Below are 18,267 nucleotides of genomic sequence, written 5' to 3' on the forward strand. Positions count from 1 at the left end.
GCGCTTCGGGTCGGTGCTGCGGGAACAGGGTGGGGGCAGCCAGCAGCTCCCCGCTAGGGGGCGCCGCTGTGCTCTCCGCTGCAGGCAGGCGCGCGTGGTGATTGGCCAAGCCGTCGGCCGGCTCCGCCTCCCCTCACCGCTATATAGCGCAGGGCCGGGCAGCGGGGCGGTGCCCGAGTTCGAGTCCCGCGGCTGCCGGATTCCTCCGCTCCCCGCTGTGGCGCCCCCCGCCCCACCGGGGGCCCGCCCGGCCGCGGGTGAGTGAGGGCTGGGGTCCGCGTGCTCTGCCGGGGGAGTGGGGTCATGAGGGGTGCGGGGCTGAGGCCTGGGTCTGGGAGCAGGGGCTTGGTTGGGGTCGGGCCCATGTGGGGCAGGGTCGGGGGCCCCGACCTCGGGAAGGGGGCTCTGTGGGCCGGGATGGGGAGGGGTTCCCCGTGGGGCGGGCTGCGGAGCGGGGCTCGGGGGGCAGGGCTGGCGGCCCGGCCCGGCCGTTCCTCCGGAGCTGGAGAGATGCCCATCGCGGGGCTGCTGGGGACCCTGGCCCAGCCCCGAGGGGAGATAGGGGCTGCCTGCCCGGTCCCGGCGCTTCGGCGCTGGGAATGCCTGACACGCAGCTTCCTCCGGCCCTCCCGAGCGGGGAGCGGGCTGGTGTCGTCTTACACGCCTTATATAGCCCGCACCGGGCCGGCAGAGCGGGGCACGCTGGCCCCCAGCCCTGCGGCGTCCGCCGCCTCCCGGCCGTCCGGTGCGAGGGGCAGGGAGGGCGTGGGCCCCTCTGACCCCGGCTGGCAGCGGCAGGAGGAGGGTGCCGGGGGGCCCGCTCAGGTGAGGGGTGTCCGATGGCTGCGGCTGCCCGGGCCCCGGCCCGCTGACAGCTGTCAGTGTGGCCCTGGCAGGCAGCGCAGCGCCGGGATTCCCTCCCGCCGAGCCCCGGCTCTGAGCGCAGAGATGGGCTCGCTCCCAGGTACCATGTGCTGGGCCAGCTGCCGGAGCGGTGCTCTGCCAGGCGCCTCGGGTGGTGTCCCGCCGCTCCTGTGCTGCCGCTGATCTTCCACCCGGCAAGAACGCTTCTGGTTCCCATCCTTCCCTACCCGCTCCCACTTCTCCGTGGTCTGAAACGGTCTTGGCTTTCAGCAGCGTGAGTTTCTGGGATGCTGCAAGGGATAACAAGTGCCAGGTTTGGGCGAGGGAGGGCAAAGCCAGCGGGTGCTCCGCTGTGAGTGGCAGCGGGGCTATGCCTCACTCTTTGCACTAGTCAGCATTAGTCTTGGCTCTGGCACTGCTGGAGGAGATGCTGATAGATTTGGGGTGCGTCTCTAACCACAGTGTAGGATGGTCAGGGTGGAAACATGACCAGTCTCCTGTCCTGTTGTGTAAGGCACCGGCCCCCCTCCTTGCCTGCTCTCCTTGCATTTTTCCTGTGTATCCTAATGCCAGGATCACACCCTCTTCCCTTGCAGAGATGGGTGACATGGAGTCCTACAAGGTGATGCTGAATGGGCCGGCACCCTGGGGCTTCAGGCTGCAGGGAGGAAAAGATTTCAGCATGCCGCTCTCCATCTCCAGGGTAAGAGAAGCCAAGACCAGTGATACCCACCCTTCCTCCTGCCTCAGGGGGTGGGAAGCCACGGTGACTGCATCCAGGTGGCTGAGGCAGAGATATGTGGGGGATGTATATGAGTTGGGGCCCTGGGAATGCTGCATCCTGCCCTGCTTGGCTCCATGTAGCCTCCTTGGTGCCTTATCAGCTGCAGTCCAGCTCGGGGGTGTTCCGGGCAGAGATGTGAAATGCTGCACGGCCTCTGCAGAGTCATTCCGCTGCTTGGGGGGGCCGGGGAGGCCCCTTCCTGAGCTTGCCCACCGCAGGGGGAGGGGAGCTGCTCTCACGTCTCTGAGCTGTGGGGCCAACGTGCTGGTCTGCACTCCATTGCTGGGCTCCGAGTTCCAGGACCCAGCCTGTGCCCTACTGCCCCCCTGTTGTGTGCTTCCCAGCTCCGCACCTGAGCTGGCCCCTGAAATGGGCAGGGAGGGGAGGAAGCCTGTGCTGGTGCCTGCATGGAGATATGGCTCCCTTTACAGAGCCAGCCAATTTCTGCAGCGTGAGCAAGAGCCGCTGTGCTGCCTGTTGTGGCTGAGGTACCTGGTGTGAGCTGCTCCCGCTGTGATGCTCACCCAAGCCATGTCTGGCTCCTGGCTGTGTGTGTGTCCTTGTCCCTGAGCAGCCTGGTCCCCAGGGTGGGTGCTGGCCGGGGCTCTGGTCACACAATTGCCTTATAAGCATTGGAATGTGACTGCATTGCCCGTGCCGCTGACGCTGGGGCTGCTGGCATGATGCTGCTTTTGCAAGGACCACGTTGCTGGTGGCACCAAGCGCTGTGTGGGGCCTGCCCCTGGCAGGAGCCTGGCACCGTGTGTCTGTCCCAAAGAGCACAGGTCTCTGCAGCATCCCACACAGACCCTGAGTGCTCTGTGCGAGGCTGGAGCTGCCAGTGCCGCTGCCCCGGGGCCTGTGAATCAATGCTGAGCACAGAGACGGCTTCAGCGGGTTTATGCGCTAAAAAATGTTTCCCTTGGCTGCGAGCCAGGGTTTAACAAAGGGTCTGGTTGGATGGAGGAGCCTCCCAGGGCAGGGGCCTCGTGAAGCAACATCCCCGCTGTTCAAGCAGTCCAGCACTGCCCTCGGGGCTTGGACACTGCTGCTGTCCTGGGCAGGGCATGCAGGAGCAGTGAGGATGTTCCCAAGGGATGTGGCCAGCTTTAGCTGTGCTGTATGTAGGGACGTTGGCCCTGTCTTGTGGGAAGGGGTGACCCTGCACCCCAGAGGCATCCCCAGCCCTAAAGCTCCTGCCCAGAGCACACTGCTGTCCTTGGCCACTGTTTCCCTTGAGCAGGGAGCCGGCTGCACTGGCAGGCCTAGGGCTGCTGGAGCAAGCTGGAAGGAAGCGTCCTACCCTGGCTTTGAGAGCTGCAGTGGGGCCCTGCTCTGTGGGGCAGGGGAGCACATGGGGACAGCAGCACTGGTGAGTGCTTTGGCTCTTGGCTGTGTCCATCACCATGACACTGCTGGGTGAGCTGCGAGGCTTCTTCAGCTCGGTGGTCACATAAAGGAAGTGCCACCCTGGTCCTCTGCATATTTCTTGCATGGTAAGGGGCTCTGCTGGGGTCCTGACACCTTGGCTAGACAAGCTGCAAGAGCCTGCAAGGTCCTGAGCTGCTTGTAGTGGAGCCAGGGTAAGGGCTGGTGTCTGGGGGCTTGGATGCTGTGTGGAGGAGAGACCCTTGGTGCTGCTAGCAGGACAGTGCTGGGGGATGCTTCCTTGGCCGCAGTGCAGGTGCCTCACTCCCCTCAGTGCTGTGTGAGGCCCTGTCTGGGTGCCCAAGCCAGGGACACCTTTCTGGATGTAGTGATGGAGGCACTGGGGAACAAAGGGCTGGCTGGGTGGAGGGGGAGGAAGGAAGCCCTGGAAGCAGGAGGGCTGGCACTGCCATGGCTCCTGCCTGAGCTGGCACCTGCCGAAGGGGTTTCCTGGCGCGGGAAGGGCAGCGTGGCAGGCTGGGTGCGGTGTGTGACGCAGCCTTTGAGCTCTCCCCTTCCCGTGTAGCCCTGTGAAAACCTCTCCCAGATCCCATTCCTGCTTCCAAACCTATGCAGTCACCTCGTGCCTTCCCCAGCCCTCCAGGGCAGCAAGATGGGGCTTGCAGCGGTGCGGCCGAGAGCCGGCCGGCGCCACTTCATGCCCAGGGCACCCTGCGGTGCTGGGCAGGAGGAGCGGGTGCTGGGTGGTACAGGGACACAGGAGGAGGTACCTGTGTCCTGTGGGGTGGCAGTGGGATGCAGGTGGTGCCAGGCCGCATCCAGCCTGGTTGTGGGGTTTGGGCTCTCGTGGAAGACCTGTGCTGACGTGGGGAAGGAGAGCACAGCTCTGGGACAAGCAGGGCCCCGTGCATGGGCAAGGAGGGGCTGGGGCTCGTCGCAGGGTTTTCTCAGCCCTCTGACAACGCTGGGAATCTGGCTCGCTCCTTTTATGTTCATGTTGAACAGGACTTGAGGAAATACTTGGTCTGGGTCCAAGCGCCTCAAGTTCTTCTGTGCTGGAGGAGCAGGAATGGCTGCAGCCTACCCACGTCTGTCTGTCTGTCAGTGCCTGCGAGCTGTGTGCGGTGCTCGGGGCCCTGCTCACCTTCCGCTGTGCATCCCCGGCGGGAGGGGAGGGCAGCCTCTGCTTCCCAGCACGGGGCTGACGCAGCGCCGTGCCACAGAACCGTGCTGGGGACAAGGCACATCCCCGGTGCAGGGGAACCCGTGGCCGTGCTCACAGGTGCCCCAGCGGGGTGAGGCCTCAGGGAGCTGTGTGGGTCGGGGTTGGTGTCTCCCTGCCCTGGGGAGTGCTCCCACTGTGGGAATGAGGTAACGTCTGCACCAGGAGGGAATGGGACGTGCGCCTGGGGGCTGCCTCCCCTGTCCCAGCGCTCGCCCCGGGCGATGAGCTGGACGTGCCTGTGGTTTGCAGCCAGGCGTGGGCTGTCCGGCGGGTCCTGACTCACTGCGCTCGCTTCCCACCGCCCGGATGGCTCTGAGGAGTGGCCGGGCCTCCTGCCGGGGCTGAGGCAGCACCGCTTCTGCCGTTCGGTGTCATGGGGACTGGGCCCCGGGGTGCTGTCATGGCCCCCGCTGTGCCAGAGGGCAGGGTGGGCAGCGCTCAGTGGAGGGGCCAGTGGGCTGGGAAACGGGGGTGATGCGTGGGTCCCTACTTACCCCTCATCAGGCTTGTATGGGTGTCCTTAGCTGGGACCCAGCAGATCCCTGCTGTCAGGAGGACAGGGCTGTCCCTGGGCTCCCACATCAGCCGTGCTGGCTCTCCCTGATTCTGTCTGTCTTTCAGCTGACACCGGGCGGGAAGGCGGTGCAGGCTGGTGTGGGAGTGGGCGACTGGGTGCTGTACATCGACGGAGAGAGCACCAGCTCCATGACACACATCGAGGCCCAGAACAGGATCCGCGCCTGTGGGGACAGGCTCAGCCTCACACTGAGCAGGTGGGATTTGTGGGTCTGGGTCCTTGTGTGGATGGAGCAAACCGCTCTGCCCAGTGCCATCTCACGGCATCACTGCTCCTTGCTCGGAGCCTGGCAGCCCCTGGATGAGTCCAGGGGCTCTACTTGGCTGGGTGAGGCTTGGCCTGGCCGCCAGCCCTCTCCTGTGAGCCATGGGACAATGTCAGCAGTCCATGGCTCCCCTTGGGTGGGGGCTGCCTTCTCGGGGTAGCAGTGTCCTGGTGCTGGCTGGTCTGGTTTCAGTACCTGCCTCCCTGTCTTCTCTCTTGCAGAGCTCAGAACCACATGGGGAAGCCACAGAAGGTACGTGTCGCTCCTGGTGCTGCAGAGGTACCTCAGCCTGGTTTCAGGGGAGGGGAATCGGCTCGGAGTGTAGATAGACAAATGGACTTTGCTCCTGGGGCCTGCAGGCTTTTGGGGGGACTTGGGTGTGTTTGAAGGGCTGGAGAACTCCCTGCTGGAGGAGCAGCCCTGACTGCTGTACTGCAGGGGATCGGAGGGAGCAGGGTCTGTCCAGCGGGCACCCAGGCCATGGCTGCTGCCCGCCTGTGCCCCTGCCAGTGCTGGGTGCGGGCAAAGGCCAACAGAGGTGAGGAGGCCAGGCAGTTGCTCATGGCCTCGGGGCCCTGTATTTGCCAGCGCTGGGCAGTGCCCTGGCACGGGGAGCAGGGCTGGGGCCGGTGACTCCTGGATGGAAGCCACCTGCATGCATTCAGCTTCGTGCTGCAGGGCAGTTTGGATCGGTGTGTGCATGCTCTGCCCTGCTGTGTGCAGCAGCGAGTGTCTGGGCACTTACTAATTCTCCAACAACCCTCAGGCTTGTGACCTGCAGAGTGAGGTGCCAGCCTGGCAGAGCCTGGCGCCCTGCGGTGCACATGCTGTCCGGCTTCCCTGCCTGCTGCGCTGCCTGGCCCCTTGCATGCTGCTTGACGTGTGAGCCCGTGTCTGTGTGTTTTGTCTCGCTCAGGACTCACTCCCCTGCTCTGAACCCCTGAAATATAACTTCGCTCCCAGCACCGCCCTCAACAAAACAGCCCGGCCCTTCGGGGCAGGCTCGCCTCCGAACCCACAGCCCGGGCTGGTGACGAAACCCGTGACGTACGCGCCCCTGGCGCCCGCCTGCACCCCCCAGCACAATGGGTACGTTGCTGTCTGTCCTGCTCCCCAAGGATCGGAGGGACCCCGTTGCCCGGCCCTGCTGCGCCTTGCATGCCAGGCCCCAGGGTGGTAGCGGGTAACAGTGCCCATGCTGTGGGCCCCCGGTGGCTGGTGCTGAGGAGGCACAACAGGACTGTCATGCACAGCCATGCACGTGCTGGTCCCTCGCTCAGGGACGTGTCAGGCCTGTGGGGAGTCCTGCAGGGCATGGTATGGTGGTTGCAGCAGGACATTCACTGGCATCTGTGGCAGCACGGAAGCGGCGGCTGCGCTGTGGCCACCAGCCAGTGCCTGCCTTGGGATGTCCTGCTGGTCCCATGGCTGCCAGGATGGGCTGGGCACAGTGAAGCCCTTGCACCCCATGCAGCGCTGTCTTCACCCTGCTTGCAGGGAAGAAGCTCCTGGCTTTCCAGGCTGCCCACCCGTGTGTCTGGCAGCTGCCTGTCCCGGTCCCTCCTGCCAGGAGCTGCTGTGGTGCCCTGAGACAGGGCAATGGGGGTATGCAGCCCTGGCTGCCCTGGGCACCCAGGTGTGTTTTGGGGGGCTGAGGGAGGCATGGTCTGGTCTGCTGGTGTCTGCCCCTGTGCCCCAGTGTGCTCCCAGCCCTGGGCAAGCTGGGCATGATTCTTGGGGTAGGGGAACTGGTGTAGGCCATAGGTGAGCTCTGGGAACTTCTCGGGTGCTGCGGGTCTAATTTCTCTTTCCTTTTTCTTTCTTTCTCTCCTCCCTTTCTTTTTCCCTCTCCCCTACAGGTGCTGAGCCTTGACAAGTCAGTAAGCCTTTTGCCTGCTCTTTCTATCCTCCCTGCATGCCTCTTCCCTGCTATTGCCAGCCCAGGGACAGGCAGTGTGTGCTGCTCTGTCCATGGCGTGTGTCCCTCCTGGCAGCATGCTGCCCCTAGCCTGAAGGGCAAGCGCTGCCTGTCTGCTGGGGCCCTGGAGTGTTCTCATGCATGGTCCCTTTCCTCCTCCCCAAGACATGTCTTAGTTGGGCAAGGGCTGTCAGCTGTGCTGGGTACCACGCTCAGGGCCAAGCAGGCTTCACTGCCATGGACACCATACGTGTTCATTGAGCTCTCATGCAGCTGCCCTGCCAGTGATTTATTTACCTTGGCTTATTCTTGCCCTGTGCTTTCCACTGCTGTCCCATGGGACCAGTCTTACAATGCCAGGAATGATGGTCAGTTCTTAATGGTCCCTCCTGACATGGAGGAGGAGTAGGGGGTGTGGGGAGCAGGCAATGTGTGGTATCTCGGGTACTGATGTGCTGCAGTTCTGGCCTGGGGAAGGTGTGGGGCAGCCCCAGGGAGGTTATGCCGTGGGGATCTGTCTGATTTGACAGACCACTTTCACTCGCAGGCAGCCCCCGGAGCCCCCCAGCACCCCTGTATATGACCCCATGAAGTTGCAGCTGATAGAGGATGCTGAGAGCTGGCAGCCCCGCTCTGGGACCTCCCAGTCCCGCTCCTTCCTCAAACTGGCCCGGCTCACGGGCACTGATGGATGTAAGTTCCCTCAGGGGCTGGCACTGGCAGCCTGGGGGTGCTCGGCTTTGCCAGGGCCACTGCAGCCAGATTGATGACCTGGTGTATTATGGCACTGAGCGTTGGCTTAGGCCCCGTGTGGCCTCTCAGAGCCGCTGGGAGTTGCCCAGGCCTCTGTGTGTGCTCGTGGTGGTGCCACTGGGCTGGGGCAATGCTGTGCCCCATGCCCGGGCACGGCTGTGTGCTGGTGCAGGAGGGCAGCAGGAGGAGAGGGTGGTTTTCCTGCCTTTCCTTTTCCTTCCTCCTGTGGCTGGTCCTCAGTGGCCATAGACTGACTGTCTCCTCCTTTCTCTCCTGCTGTGCTCAGTGGAGGACCATGAGGATGTGCTTGTTAAAGAGCCCAGGTAAGGGGAGGGTGCACCAGGGTAGCAGCAGGAGCCTTGATGGTGCCACTCAGGGCTGAGCCCACCCGGCTGGTTTGCACTCACTGCTTGCAGTGACTCTGGGGAACCTCTTTGCCCTGTTGTTTCTTCTCTCCTGTCCTCTGGCTCCATCCTCACGTTCCATCTCTGTTCTCTAGCTCTTCCTAAGCTGAGCTCTTGATGGAGCTGCAGAGCCTGCCCTGCACTCGCCACGCGATGGCACGATGGGCACCCTCAGTGCTCAGCCACCGATCTGACTGTCACCTCGGCAGAGTTCTGCATGGGCACCCACCTGCAGGGCTGGCTGTCCTCAAGCACGGTGTGCCAGGCAGGACCCTTGGGCACTGCTGGCACTGAGCTGGGGAGGCTGAGCTGCACCGTTGCTTCTTGAGCAAATCAAACCTGGAGGAGGCTGGTGGCACTGGCAACACCTCACTGGGGGGGTTAGGAGGTGCTGTGAAGTACCTGGACCCGGGGCACAATATCCTGTGGGGTTGTGAGACAGATGGGCAGATGGGGGTGAGCGTCACCAGCGTTCCTGTGGAGCTGGGGGTGGCCAGGAGTCTGGTCAGGAATGAGTGCTGCTGGGGGTGTGTATGGGAGGGATGCACTGAGCCATGGGGCAGTCACCCAGTGCTGTGCCGCCGGTTTTCTGATGCCACAGGGATGCCTGAGTCTGGCTGGGGCAAAAGGGGGCTGTGGCGTGTGCTGGTGGTGAGGGTCTGGAGTGGGTGTTAGTGTGTGTGAGGGCAGTTTTGGGATCACTGCCATGTGCCCAAGCAGGGTCCATGGATGGTGCCGGCTCAGCACCTGCCTCTGTCACTCGCAGGCAGCCCCCGCAGCTGCTGGAGCCCCCCAGCATCCCTGTGTGTGACCCTGGGAAGCTGCGGCTTGTAGAGGATTCTGAGAGCTGGCAGCCCCGCACCGGGACCTCCCAGTCCCGCTCCTTCCGCAAACTGGCCCAGCTGACGGGCACTGACAGCAGTGAGTTCACACAGGACCTGGCGATGGCTGCCTGGGGGTGCTGGGCTTTGCCGGGGCAGCTGGAGCCCGGCAGAGGCTGCATCGTGGCACCGGTGTGTTGGATGTGTCCCCATGTGGCTCCTGAGTCGATGGGAGCTGCCTGGGGCTGTGTGAGGGCTCCTGATGGTGCCACTGGGCTGGGACCGTGCTCTGCCCTGTGCCTGGGCAAGGCTGGGTGTTGGGGCAGGATGGTGGTGGGAGGAGGTGTCAGTTTTCCTGCCTTTCCTTTTCATTCCTGCTGTACTTGGTCCTCGGTGGCCACAGGCTGACTCTGTCTCCTCCTTTTTCTCCTGCTGTGCCCAGTGGAGGATCGTGAGGATGAGCTTGTTAAAGAGCACAGGTAAGGGGAGCATGTGTCATTGCAGCAGCAGGAGCCACGATGGTGCCCACTTGGGGCTGAGCCCACCCGGCTGGTTTGCACTCACTGCTTGCAGTGACTCTGGGGAAGCTCTTTGCCCTGTTGCTGTTTTTCTCTTTCATCCTCCTCTGTTCTCTCCCACTCCCAGAGCTGCACTGTTGGCAGAGCCACGTGACAGGCATTGCCAGCATTCACTCATTGCTCTGACCATCACCTTGGGAGGGTCCTGCCAGGCTGTCCACATCCGGACTTTCCCTGTGCTGGGTGTCCTGGGCATGGCCCTTGGGCACTGCTGGCACTGAGCTGGAGAGGCTGAGCTGCACCAAAGAGGATGTAATGGGTAGGGGCAGCTGGTGGCACTGGCAACACCTTGCTGGAGGCGTTGGGAAGTGCTAGGCACAGTGCCCTGTAGGGCTGCAGGTGGCTGCAAAGCTGGTCATGAGTGAGTGCTGATGGCACCTTTGTGGGGCTGCAGGTGCATAGGGTGGGATGCACTGAGCTGTAGGTCAAGTCCTGACTATAGTGCCACCGTTTTTCTGATGCCACAGGGATGCCCATGGGTCTGGCTGGGGCACAGGGCACCAGCGGTAAGTGCCAGGGTGTGGCAGGGGGGGCTGGCATCTGCGAGGGCTATTTCAGCATCCCTGCCTGCCCAAGCAGGGTCCATGCATGGTGCTGGCTCAGCGCCTGCCTCTCTTACTCGCAGGCAGCCCCCGCAGCTGCTGGAGCCCCCCAAGAGCCCCGTGTGTGACCCTGGGAAGCTACGGCAGGTAGAGAACACTGAGAGCTGGCAGCCCCGCACCGGGACCTCCCAGTCCCGCTCCTTCCGCAGACTGGCCCAGCTGACGGGTGCTGACAGCAGTGAGTTCACACAGGACCTGGTGCTGGCTGCCTGGGGGGTGCTGGGGTTTGCTGGGGCAGCTGGAGCCTGATCCAGGCTGTTGTGAGGTCTGGCACCGGTGTGTTGGCTTAGGCCATGTGTTGCCCCTCTGAGCTGGGTGGAAATTGCCCAGGGCTGGCTCACAGTGGTTGGGCTGGGGCTGTGCTCTGCCCCGTGCCCAGGCAGGGCTGGGTGTTGGGGCAGGAGGGCGGTGGGAGGAGAGGGTGGTTTTCCTGCCTTTCCTTTTCCTTGCTGCTGTGCCTGGTCCTCAGTGGCCGCAGACTGACTTTGTTTCCTGCTGTGCTCAGTGGAGGATCATGAGGATGAGCTTGTTAAAGAGCCCAGGTAAGGGGAGTGTGCACCAGGGCAGCAACAGGAGCCGTTCACTCCTGTAAGCTACTCACTGCTTGCAGTGACTGCGGGAACTCTTTGCCCTGTTGTTTCTTCTCTCCTCTCCTCCTGCTCCATCCTCACATTCTGTCTCTGTCCTTTCACTCCCAAAGCTGAGCTCTTGATATAGCTGCAGAGCCCGCCCTGCACTCACCACACGATGGCTCGATGGGCCCCTCCAGCACTCAGCCACTGATCCGACCTTCCCTGCGGGAGGGTCCTGCCCAGCCACCTGCCTGCCAGTCTGGCTTCTCCAATAGGGATGTCCTTAGAGTGTGTGCTCCCTGTGCTGGGCAGGACCCTTGGGCACTGCTGGCACTGAGCTGGGGAGGCTGAGCTGCACCACGGTGTTCCTGGGCATAATGGGTAGGGGCAGCTGGTGGCACTGGCAACACCTTGCTGGGGATGTTGGGAGGTGCTAGACACGTGCCTGAGGCACAGTTTCCTGTGTGGAGCTGCAGGGGGCTACAGGGCTGGTCATGAGTGAGTGCTGACGGCATCTGTGGGGCTTGTGCCTCTGTGGGGCTGGGGGTGCATATGGGAGGGATGCACTGAGCCGTGTGTCAACCACTGACTGTTGTACCGCCGTTGTTTTTAATGCCACAGGGAAACCCATGGGGCTGGCTGGGGCACGGGGGAGATGTGGTGGTAAGTGCCAAGGTCTGGCAAAGGGCTTGGTGTCTGTGAAGGCACTTTCGGGATCACTGCCCTGTGCTGCAGTGCTGGGCAGGAGCTGTGCATGGTGCCGGCTGAGCGCCTGCCTCTGTCACTCGCAGGCAGCCCCCAGAGCCGCTGGACCCCCCCAGGAGCCCCGTGTGTGACCCTGGGAAGCTGCGGCTGATGGAGGATGCTGAGGACTGGCAGCCCCGCACCGGGACCTCCCAGTCCCGCTCCTTCCGCAAACTGGCCCGGCTCACGGGCACTGATGGATGTAAGTTCCCTCAGGGCCCAGCGGTGCTGGGCTGCCTGGGGGTGCTGGGCTTTGCCGGGACAGAGAGTGCCTGGCACAGGCTGTGGGGTGATGTGGCACTGGGGCTTTGGTTGTGGCCCTGTGTGGGCTGCCCAGGGCTCTGTGTGTGCTCGTGGTGGTGCTGCTGGGCTGGGGCTGTGCTCTGCCCCATGCCCAGGCAGGGCTGTGTTGTTGGGGCAGGAGGGCAGCAGGAGGAGAGGGTGGTTTTCCTGCCTTTCCTTTTCCTTCCTGCTGTGCCTGGTCCCTGGTGGCCACAGACTGACTCTCTCTCCTGCTCTCTCTCCTGCTGCGCCCAGTGGAGGATCATGAGGATGTGTTTGTTAAAAAACCCAGGTAAGGGGAGTGTGCAGGGCGGCTGCAGGAGCTGTGGGGCTGCATGTCCCAGACAGGACCTGCTGGGTGCTGCTGGCACCAAGTTGGGGATGCCAAACTGTGCCATGATGCCCCAGACACAGCGGGTCTAATGCGGCTTGTGGCACTGTTGAAACCTCACTGGGGTGGTTGTGATGTTTGGGCAGCACCTTTACATGGGGTGTAACATCCTGTGAGCCTGGTGTGGGGCTGTGGGGTGGTTGGGCAGAGCTGGGTGAGTTTCACCTGCTCCTCCCTATGTGAGGACAGAGAAGGGAGCTGGGGCTGTATTAAGGGGTGCCGGGTGCTGTTCTTTGCCCCATGCAGCTGGGCAGGGGTGATGCACAGTGCCCCTGTTCTCCCTCCCCCTCTCGGTGATACCTCCTGCCCTGGCGCTGTGACCACTGGGTCCCACCTGTGTCCGGTTTGCTCTGCTGCAGATGAATGCTTCTGGTTTTGGAGCTGTCTCCTTGTCTTTGCCCTGGAGAGGCACAGAGACCCTGGCTTTGCCTCTGTCCCTGTCCTCTCGCTTGGCTGGGTTGTGCCTGTCTGGCCCTGCCTTGCCCTGCCTGCTCCCCAGCCCCATGGTGGCAGCCTGGGGGGGGGCAGCACAGGCCTTGTTCCTCCTAAGATCAGTGTGGCCCTGCGTAGCTGGCAGGGATGGCAGAGCCTGCCTGTCCCCAGCTGTGCGAGAGCTGGGCCCTGGTGCTCCCCACTCCGTGTCAGGTCCAAGTCCCTCTGCACCCTGGTGGGGCTGGGGGTGACTATCATGTGAGTGGGAACCCAGGGTCTCTGGTCCCTGGGGTTCCTGGTCAGTCTGGAGCAGGCCCAGAGCTGGTGTGATACCCCAGCAGGCCTGTGCTCCCTCCCATTGCTCCCCAGAGCGCTGCAATGGGTGCCAGAGACCCCAGGCATGCTGTGTCTTCGCAGGGCTGAAGGTGCTTGGCTTGGTACCCATCATCACCAAACCAGCTGCTGGCTGGGCACATGGGCTTGGCCGGCTCCTGCCTGCTTGTTGGGGTGGAGGAGTCGTGCTTGCACGCACGCAGGCCTGTTGGGCAGTGGGGTTGAGTGGGGCAGGCTGGATTAACTGCTTGTTCTGTAGCCAGGTCTCCGTGCCGGACCCATCCCCAGGAGCAGGGATGAAGACTGAGCCAGGACTGGGTGAGCAAACCTTTTCCTGTGGTCTTGGGATGAGTGGGATGTGGGTGCTGGGGGATGCTGCTTGCCCATCTATGGATGCTGGGAGTGGGCTGCTGAGGGATCAGGAGCACTGTCCTGGAGACCTGTGTGTGTGCAGCCCCCAGGACCCCTGCCGCCACCCCTGGCCCTGCCAGCCGCCCTCCCTGGGCTGTGGACCCCTCGTTTGCGGAGCGCTATGCCCCGGACAAGACCAGCACGGTGGTGAGCAAGCACAGCCAGCCGGCCACACCGACCCCCATGCAGAACCGCAGCTCCATCGTGCAGGCAGCACAGCAGAGCCCCGAGGGGCCTGGCCGCACACCGCTCTGCTACAAGTGCAACAAGGTCATCAGGTGAGCCCTGGTCACCACCACTACCACAGCAGCATTCTGGGTCCCGGCATGGCTGACGTGGCTCTGTCCTGCTGCAGGGGACGCTACCTGGTGGCGCTGGGACATTATTACCATCCCGAGGAGTTCACCTGCTGCCAGTGCAGGAAGGTGCTGGATGAGGGCGGCTTCTTTGAGGAGAAAGGCTCCATCTTCTGCCCCAAGTGCTATGACACGCGCTACGCGCCCAGCTGCGCCAAGTGCAAGAAGAAGATCACAGGGGTGAGTATTCCTCAGTCTGCCCCACGCCTCCCATCTTTACTTCCTGCTCGCCTATGGGCACCTTCCCTTCCCATCCTGGTCCCATCCCATGGGATCCCTTGTCCCTTTCTGCCTTGGATGGGACTCCCCATGGCACAGGGTGGTCCTGCCCCTGGCTGATGGTGGCTCCTCTCCAGGAGGTCATGCATGCACTGAAGATGACCTGGCATGTGCAGTGCTTCACATGCGCTGCCTGCAAAACTCCCATCCGCAACCGTGCCTTCTACATGGAGGAGGGACAGCCCTACTGCGAGAGAGGTAGGACCTGGGGACCCCATGTGTCACCCTACATGGCACTGGGGCATCATCGGGGCTCAGCAGCTGCCCACAGTGGTGAGGGTGAGCTGTCCTGCACTGCGGGGCTCCCCTGAGCCACAGGGAACAGAGGGACCCCACTCACACAGCCCTGAGCCCTCCATCCTGGTCCTCCCCGGATGCTCCCGGGGGTAGTGTCATTGCTCCCGTGTTGCCATGGTGATGACGCAGGATGTACATCAAAGGCGAGTGCTGCATCCTGGGAGATGAGGTTTGCCTCCTCCGTGCGCCCAGGGGCCACCCTACACAGCACAGGCATCTCTCCTGGGTGTCTCAGTCATCATGCCCCTGGGGCTGGCAGCAAGTTGTCCCCAGGCTGTGACTGGGGATCCTGGCTGTGCAGCAGCCCTGCTCCCCTGACTGAGGGGCTGCAGTGCTGGGGAACACTGACCTGGGCTCTGCCTCTGCTCACAGACTATGAGAAGATGTTTGGCACAAAGTGCCGCGGCTGCGACTTCAAGATCGATGCTGGGGACCGGTTCCTGGAGGCGCTGGGGTTCAGCTGGCATGACACTTGCTTCGTCTGTGCGGTGAGCCATGTGCCTCCCTCCCGGGCTGCTGGCAGGGCTGTGGCTCTCCCTGGCAGTCATGCTGTGCATCGGATGCACGAGCAGCATGGGGTCCCTGCTGCAACAGGGCTTTCCCCACTTGGCCCTATGCTGGTGGCTCAGAACCCTGCCTCCTGCCATCTGCACCACACCAGTGCTGAGCTCTGGGCTATGGGTGGAAGCCAGGGGCTGTTTCAGCCCCCTTGACCTGACCTCCTGTGCTCTCTCTCCTCCCCAGATCTGCCAGACCAACCTAGAAGGGAAGACATTCTACTCCAAGAAGGACAAGCCGCTCTGCAAGAGCCACGCTTTCTCCCATGTGTGAGGGGCAGGAGTTCAGCTGTGCCCACGCGTGCCCCTGGCCCTGCATGCTCCTCTCCACCCCACCCCTGCTGCCCCCAGGGAGCCAGGCTGGGCCCTTGCCCTTTCCCCTTGCTCCTCTTTCCTGGCAGCTCTTGGCCTGGTTCCAGCCCAAGGCAGTGCTGGGTCCAGAGCCCCTTATACCTATGTCTCCTGACTGGCCCTAGGAGCCCTGGGACAGGGATGCTGCATGGATCTCCTGCCCCCCAGCCATGCAGTGTGGTGGTTGTGGTTGTGCTGAGGCTGGAGCTGGGGGAGGGTCTGGCACAGCAGAGCTGTTCCCTTGCTCGGCTGGGGCCCTGCTGCCTGGCGGCTCAGTGCTCGGGCAGGGATGCTCTGAGCACATCCCTGACTGGGTGAGGACCAGCCCCCTGCCACACTCTCTCCCATCTTCCCTGCTGTGTGCTCAGTGCGTGGGGCTGGAGCCCTGGCCCCACTCCCCTATGGGCTCCTGCCTGCAGCAACCTCCTGACCACCCCACAAACTGCTGCAGTGGCTTCCTGCCTACCCCAGCTCTGTGCCAGGGGTCTCTGCCTATGTCCCCCCTAACCTAAGCCCACCATTCCCCTGCGGCTGGCATGTGGCAGCACCCCCCCAGGGGCTGTGCTGGGATGCAGGGCATGGCTTCCTACCAAAGAGCGCTCTGCCACTGCCGGCCTGGGCCTGTGAATGCCTCTCCCAACCCCACGCTCTCCGGTCAGGTTGCTGCTGATGTAGCCACGGTGCTTTTAGTGCCTTTAATAAACACTTGTCTGCAAGTGCCTCCTGTCTCAAGGAGTTTTGCCGGGCGAGGTGCAGCCAGTTGGGAAGGTCACAGTCAGCCCTTGCCCTGCTCCCTCCCAGGGTCTGACTCAGCTCCTTCCAGCTTTCCAGGGAAAACCCTGGCCTCGCATTCGACCTCCTCTGCCTGTCTCAGCGTGGGCTGAACCCCTCATGGCTGGGGTTGTCCCTCTGTCTTCATAGCAAGCAGGACTGCTGACGGAGGCAATAATTACTGAGGGGCAAAGCTGCAGCAAGGGAGGATGGGGCAGGGTTTGGACCCTGCAGGGTGGTCCCTGCTTTGCCCAGTTGTGTCCCCTGGTCTCTGCTGTGCTCTGGCCCTGGGTCCTGCACAGGGACCAAGAAGCGGGGGCACGCGTGGGCCACGTGCATCGGCTCTTGGCGCGCTCCAGCATAGATCAGCCAAGCGCTTGCTCATGGATGCAGCTGCTGTCCCAAAGGATGGGTGCGAGGCCAAGCCGGCACCTCCGGCTGGAACGGGCTCAGGGCAGCGGGTGTGGGGAAGAGCTGCTCCTCCTGCTCAGCTTTGGCAGCTGGAACGGTCATTAGTAATTGCAGCTCTTACTGTGATGAGCAATTGTAAGGAAAATTGCTAATCTACTGGAAGGTTCTGCTGAGGGCAGGAGCTGGCTGTGGGAAGCCAAATGCCTCCCTCCCAGCATCACCCGGAACTGGCTTGTGGCTGGGGTGCCAGCTGCAGGAGTGCAAAATCCCATCTAAGGTGGGGAGGGGGAAGCAGGAGGAATGGAGGTAGGCGGTGGTTGAGCTGGGTGCTTGCACTGAGGTATGTGGGGCAGTGGAACGGTCACACCGAGGAGCAACAGGACATGGCTGACAAAGGGGGAACAGAACCAGCTGGTGCCTGCCTGGCAGGGCCGGGACAAGCAGGGCTATGGTAAGTGCCCCAGTGTGCGTCCCGCTGCAGCCAAGGTCAGGGGAAGCGCAGGGGAAGGTGAAGCGATGGTGGCCTCACGTGAGCAGCCACCGAGCCAACGCTGGCTCAGCTGGGACAGCCGAGGGCAGGGCAGGGGAGGCAGCTGTGCGGGACGGAGCCCTGTGGGGTGGCACGGCCCTGGAACTGGTTGTGCCAGCTCAGCCCCTGGGTACCCGACCTTGGAGTGGAGGCAGGGCCACAGCCTGCCTCTCCTTTGTGCTACTGCAAGGCACGCATCCACTGGGGGCTCAGCCCCTTCTGCTTGGTGCCCTGTTGCCTCTGACTCCTACTGATGACACCTCGACCACCCAATGTGCTTCTGTGCTTTGCCGAGAGCAGCTCTTGCCTCCCAACTCCGTGCGCCATGCGAGAGGCTTGTGCTCAGGCAGCGGAAGGAGGGTCTCGGGTGGGATACGGAGGTGGAGCCTGAGGAGGGGCTGCTGCTGCTGCTCCGAGAACAAAGCCTGGCAGCAGGCTCAGGGCACCCACCATGTCCTAAGTTGGGGTCTCACCACATCAACCCCAATGGCAGCAGAGTTGCTTGCAGGGTGCCTGCTGCAGCCCTGGCCCTTGCGCTGGCACCGGCAGCTGCTCCACAGCTGCTCACACACTCCTGCAGCCTCCGAGGGCGTGCTCCAGCTCCGGCCTGGCTCCGAAATGCTGGCGGGAGCAGGGTGTGGGGGGAGCAGGCAGGGCCCGTCGCACCCCGTCCCCTATTCCACCGACTTTGGGGGGCTCAGCCACAGGCAGCTCTGAAGAGCTTGGTTTGGGAAGGGCCACACCAGCATCGGCCCCAGCTTGTGGGGATCAGTCCCTGTACACTCCCCTCTGCCACTCCAGCACAGAGACCCCTTCAGCACGGCTCTGGGCTGGGATGTGGGCAGTGCTAGGGGTCGGGGGGGGTGTGTGTGTGTGTGTTAACAACAATGCTGCCTGCCTGGCAGGAGCATGTAGACCCTGCCGGGAGCCCTCACAGAACCCTGCAAGGTCCGTGCACGAGCGGCGTTGTGGGTTCATGTGGAGGCAAAACCTCCTCGAAAAGGCACCATCGTACTCAGAGATGGGGAGGGCAGGTGGGTGGCAAAGGGGCCCCCACAGTGGCTTTGCCCCCTGATACCCTGTGCAGAGCGAGGGCATGGCTGGGTCCATGGGGTAGAGCCCACAGTGCCACATCCTTGGAGAGGAAACCTCAGGGCACAGGAGCAGAGGGTAGCTGAGGGCATAGGATTCCCAGTGCCCCTAGGGTGGGGGGACATGGGGCAGAGGAGGGGCTGGCGTGCAGAGGAGCAGGAGGTCCCCAGGTTGCAAGGTCCTCGGGAGGGGTAGCACAGGGCACCAGTCCCCAGGGTGGAGGAGAGCCCAGAGTCAAACACCGCGGGCGCGGGGTCCCGGCGGGGAGCTGAGCCGCGC

At 63.3% G+C, this 18,267-nt stretch overlaps 1 protein-coding gene across 15 annotated transcripts; it reads left to right on the plus strand.

The window, feature by feature from the left end:
• Positions 1–143: 143 nt before the first annotated feature.
• PDLIM7 (PDZ and LIM domain 7) lies at positions 144–15,905 on the plus strand. Of its 15 annotated transcripts, none has more exons than XM_062607637.1 (21): positions 144–257; positions 1,461–1,567; positions 4,884–5,035; positions 5,326–5,356; positions 6,021–6,193; positions 7,570–7,715; positions 8,062–8,098; positions 8,946–9,100; positions 9,443–9,479; positions 10,046–10,084; positions 10,204–10,358; positions 10,686–10,722; positions 11,374–11,415; positions 11,544–11,698; positions 12,034–12,070; positions 13,194–13,252; positions 13,389–13,623; positions 13,701–13,881; positions 14,058–14,178; positions 14,650–14,765; positions 15,022–15,905. In XM_062607637.1, the coding sequence occupies exons 2-21, from the start codon at positions 1,463–1,465 to the stop codon at positions 15,106–15,108; spliced, it is 2,100 nt and encodes a 699-aa protein (XP_062463621.1). In that variant the 5' UTR covers positions 144–257; positions 1,461–1,462; the 3' UTR covers positions 15,109–15,905. The 15 variants fall into 15 exon arrangements, with proteins under 15 accessions (XP_062463621.1, XP_062463624.1, XP_062463623.1 ...); XM_062607640.1 differs by lacking the exon at positions 6,021–6,193 and adding an exon at positions 6,964–6,980; XM_062607639.1 differs by lacking the exon at positions 11,374–11,415.
• Positions 15,906–18,267: the final 2,362 nt, after the last annotated feature.

Source organism: Pezoporus occidentalis, unplaced genomic scaffold (genome assembly GCF_034315485.1).
Source record: "Pezoporus occidentalis ecotype Australia unplaced genomic scaffold, CSIRO_AGI_Poc_V1 ctg124, whole genome shotgun sequence".
In the NCBI taxonomy this organism is placed as follows: domain Eukaryota; kingdom Metazoa; phylum Chordata; class Aves; order Psittaciformes; family Psittacidae; genus Pezoporus; species Pezoporus occidentalis.

What these genes read in the sequence shown, in the direction of transcription:
- PDLIM7 (XM_062607637.1), top strand. Translation starts at nt 1,463, where the DNA reads ATGGGTGACATGGAGTCCTACAAGGTGATGCTGAATGGGCCGGCACCC. An exon ending in ACATGGGGAAGCCACAGAAG is followed by an intron (nt 5,357 to 6,020) that starts GTACGTGTCGCT and finishes TGTCTCGCTCAG; the next exon opens with GACTCACTCCCCTGCTCTGA. An exon ending in AAGTGCAACAAGGTCATCAG is followed by an intron (nt 13,624 to 13,700) that starts GTGAGCCCTGGT and finishes GTCCTGCTGCAG; the next exon opens with GGGACGCTACCTGGTGGCGC.